Source organism: Morone saxatilis, unplaced genomic scaffold (genome assembly GCF_004916995.1).
Source record: "Morone saxatilis isolate NCDOM2014 unplaced genomic scaffold, NCSU_SB_2.0 Contig7, whole genome shotgun sequence".
Classification (NCBI taxonomy): Eukaryota; Metazoa; Chordata; class Actinopteri; family Moronidae; genus Morone; species Morone saxatilis.
In genome coordinates, this window is record NW_023340246.1 from 494,345 (window position 1) to 497,293 (window position 2,949).

The 2,949-nt window shown below is 43.2% G+C and overlaps 1 protein-coding gene across 2 annotated transcripts in view; it reads right to left on the reverse strand.

The window, feature by feature from the left end:
• Positions 1-518: 518 nt before the first annotated feature.
• Positions 519-2,949, reverse strand: part of map3k7 (mitogen-activated protein kinase kinase kinase 7) — a 23,210-nt gene continuing 20,779 nt past the window's right edge. For both annotated transcript variants that reach the window (XM_035678434.1, XM_035678435.1), the window contains one exon: positions 519-2,213. In XM_035678434.1, the coding sequence (XP_035534327.1) occupies positions 2,033-2,213 (181 nt within the window). In that variant the 3' untranslated portion in view covers positions 519-2,032. The remainder of the gene's footprint in view (positions 2,214-2,949) is intronic.

Genomic DNA, 2,949 nt, shown 5'->3' on the forward strand with positions numbered 1-2,949 from the left:
GCTGGCATACAGGCTCACAGAGATGCTAGCACCGCTTTAGGCTAGTGATTTTGCTTACAGGCCCATTTAGGGATGGATAGTGCAAATGAGCTCAGATCAGGGGTCAGCAACCTCAGCTCCAGAGCCACATGCAGCTCTTTAGCCCCTCTCCCGTGGCTCCCTGTGGCTTTCACCAAGAACTATTTATTTTTTCTAAACATTTTCATTCATCATTATTGTTAGTGATTCTTACATTCTCCAGTTGTAGCCTGTGAACCTTGTTTTAACCGTTTGTTATATTTTTCCCTATATGAACAACCATTAAATAAACTTGGAGGCCCTTGGAGGATGACAGCATTTCACACTATCACTGACAAAACTTGGACAGATGAAAAACGTTTGATATGATCCTCACATGCAGTTCTCGTACGTAAACAGCTTCACAGAAAAGTGATTGACTGATTGATTGGTTCAGCAGAAATGAAAGAATGGACACAAGTATATAGTAAATGCGTCCGATACAAACATTCACGCATGACATCTTTTCACCATTCAGTTTATTTCATAATGCCTTGCTCACTGTCATATACTGTACCTGTTTCTAATAACTTACCAGGAAACACTAAACAAACAGTGTGGTGTGTGGTAAATGAATCCTTAGTGAACAGAAAGCTCATGAGGAGAACCAGTGAAGACTGTTTCCTGTACAGTAACGGATTTAAAAGTAAGACTCATCAAGTCTTACACTTTTAAAACCAGAATTTCTTCAATGAAAAATACATTTTGTACATGATGACCAGACAAAACAAAGTGATTGTGCAAAAATACTTGAAGGATATGAACTCCAGAAAAGAAAAAAAATTACATCCAATCCTGTTTTTAGAGTCATGTCATGGTTTTGGATGTAAAGCTGGTGGGAAACATTTACATGATCAGCTTACTGACATACATCCTTGTCCCTCCCCTCAGGAAAGAATTTCATTCACTGTCCATTACATTAAAAAGATCTTTTTTTTCCTTTTTTTGTTTTAGCTTTTATCCCCACTAAATGTCACATAAAACAAGCACTTAAAATGCAGGCAACTTCTAAGGCAACATGTGAACTAAAAACAAACTAGATACTGTAGAGGGAGCTACAGGCTCCTCTACTTTGTCCGTAAGGGCATTCCCAGACCAGATAAAATATGTCCTAATGCGAAAATGACACAAGAGCTATCATACAAAGTGAACTACTGAATAGAAAAGACAGAAACATCTACACGCAAAAAACAATACTGAAGCCAAAATAAAAGGGGATCCACGGCTCTGTGTTCGCTCTGGAAGCTAGTTGTGTTTTTTTTAAGAGTATGAAGAGCAGATCTCTACAAACCCCAGCTATTCCTTTTTCTGTGTCTGACATGAAGTGCATCCCTCTCTGAACTCAATACATCGAACGCCGTGAAGAAGTGAACGAAAGGGCTCATGCTTGTGATTAGAAAAGGGAGGGGGTTAGAGATAAATACGTTGGTTTAAGGGGGGTGTGTGGTTTTGCATAACGGGGATCCCACGCACGCGCTGCACAGCTGCTTTCAAACATCCTCACTGCTCAACATTTATGCACACCATTCACACGTTTTTCTGAAGAGCCTTTGTCTTAGGTTTTCACATTCTGGAGGACGGTGTGGCTGTCGCTCTCGATGAGGAGTGGACGCGCACTGACCAGGCAGCCCAGAGGCCCTGAGAGCAAACATATAGAAACACACAACCCGCGCTCGGAGAGAACGGGACCCGGAGCGCGGCAGCAGGGTCTGGGGTGATCAGGATGGGGTGCAGTGATTGTTTGGTCTGCGGTCACAGAATACACTGTGAGGATGTGCAAATGTATGTACAGAGGACGTCGTCTTCCTGCTGGACACGAGTGAGCGTCTATGATGCAACATGCAGGACACAGTAGAATGCAGGTCTCTTTACAAAGCTGGACTGGGATCAGTGTGTGTGTATGTGTGTGTGCAGAGCATGAGTGGGTAGTGTTATAGTGCTGGGGGGGTTGGGCAGTCAATATGTCTCTGTCTCATCACGATGTGCCCTGTCTCTTCTGTTGCTGGACCCGGATCAGCTCCAGCTGTTTTTTGCACTTCTGGTAGTATGTGGACAGACTCTTGTTCTCCTCCAGCAGCTTTTTGTGCTCCTGCACCAGACGGGACGTGTTCTGCTGGTCCTTCTCATCTTGGTCCAGTTCAGCGATGAGCTCCTTCCTGCACAGAAAGGTTACAACGCAGTATTAATTCTCTGAGTCAACCCTGCTTTTCATTGGTTTACGCTCCAATTACAGACTTGTGGCATTGTCAGTAGGGGTAGAGTAGTAAGGATACAGGGTGATTTCTCATTGTACATTTTGCTGTGTTGGAAACACAGCTACATTAGTCTCACGTTTGAGCCTACCTCACGTTTTCCACACTGTCAGAGAAAGTAAAAGTGTGCGTCCTGCTCATAGTTGAGTTATAAAATCTCAGCGCACCACAATCACAGTGGAGGAGGTTGGACCACTGTCTGATTCCATTCCACATTAACACAGAATTCAATTGATTCAATGGGCCGCATATTTACACTTCTCTACCTGCATTTGAGTGAAGAAGCACCATCACCATACTGAGAGGCATGATCTGACAAATAGTTGAGGAAATGCTGATCCTGTCTGGCTGATTCCTCCATGTTCTATAAAAATGAGATTTGAGAGTTGTTCCACGTGCTCGTCTCCTACAGCTAGGGTGGTTGCCTTGGATTCGTCTGCTGGTCATTGTTTTTAACTTTCTGTACTCACACATCTCCACATTAAAATGTCAGTTATGTAAAGATTCCTTGTATAGCCCTCTTTATTCTGTTGGCCTTGTGGCAACACATGCCGAAGAAACATTTCTTTTGGTTGCACTGAACTTCCACGTTGACCCCAACCAGGAAAATTGGTATTGGTTTTATAGCGTGATTCATTTT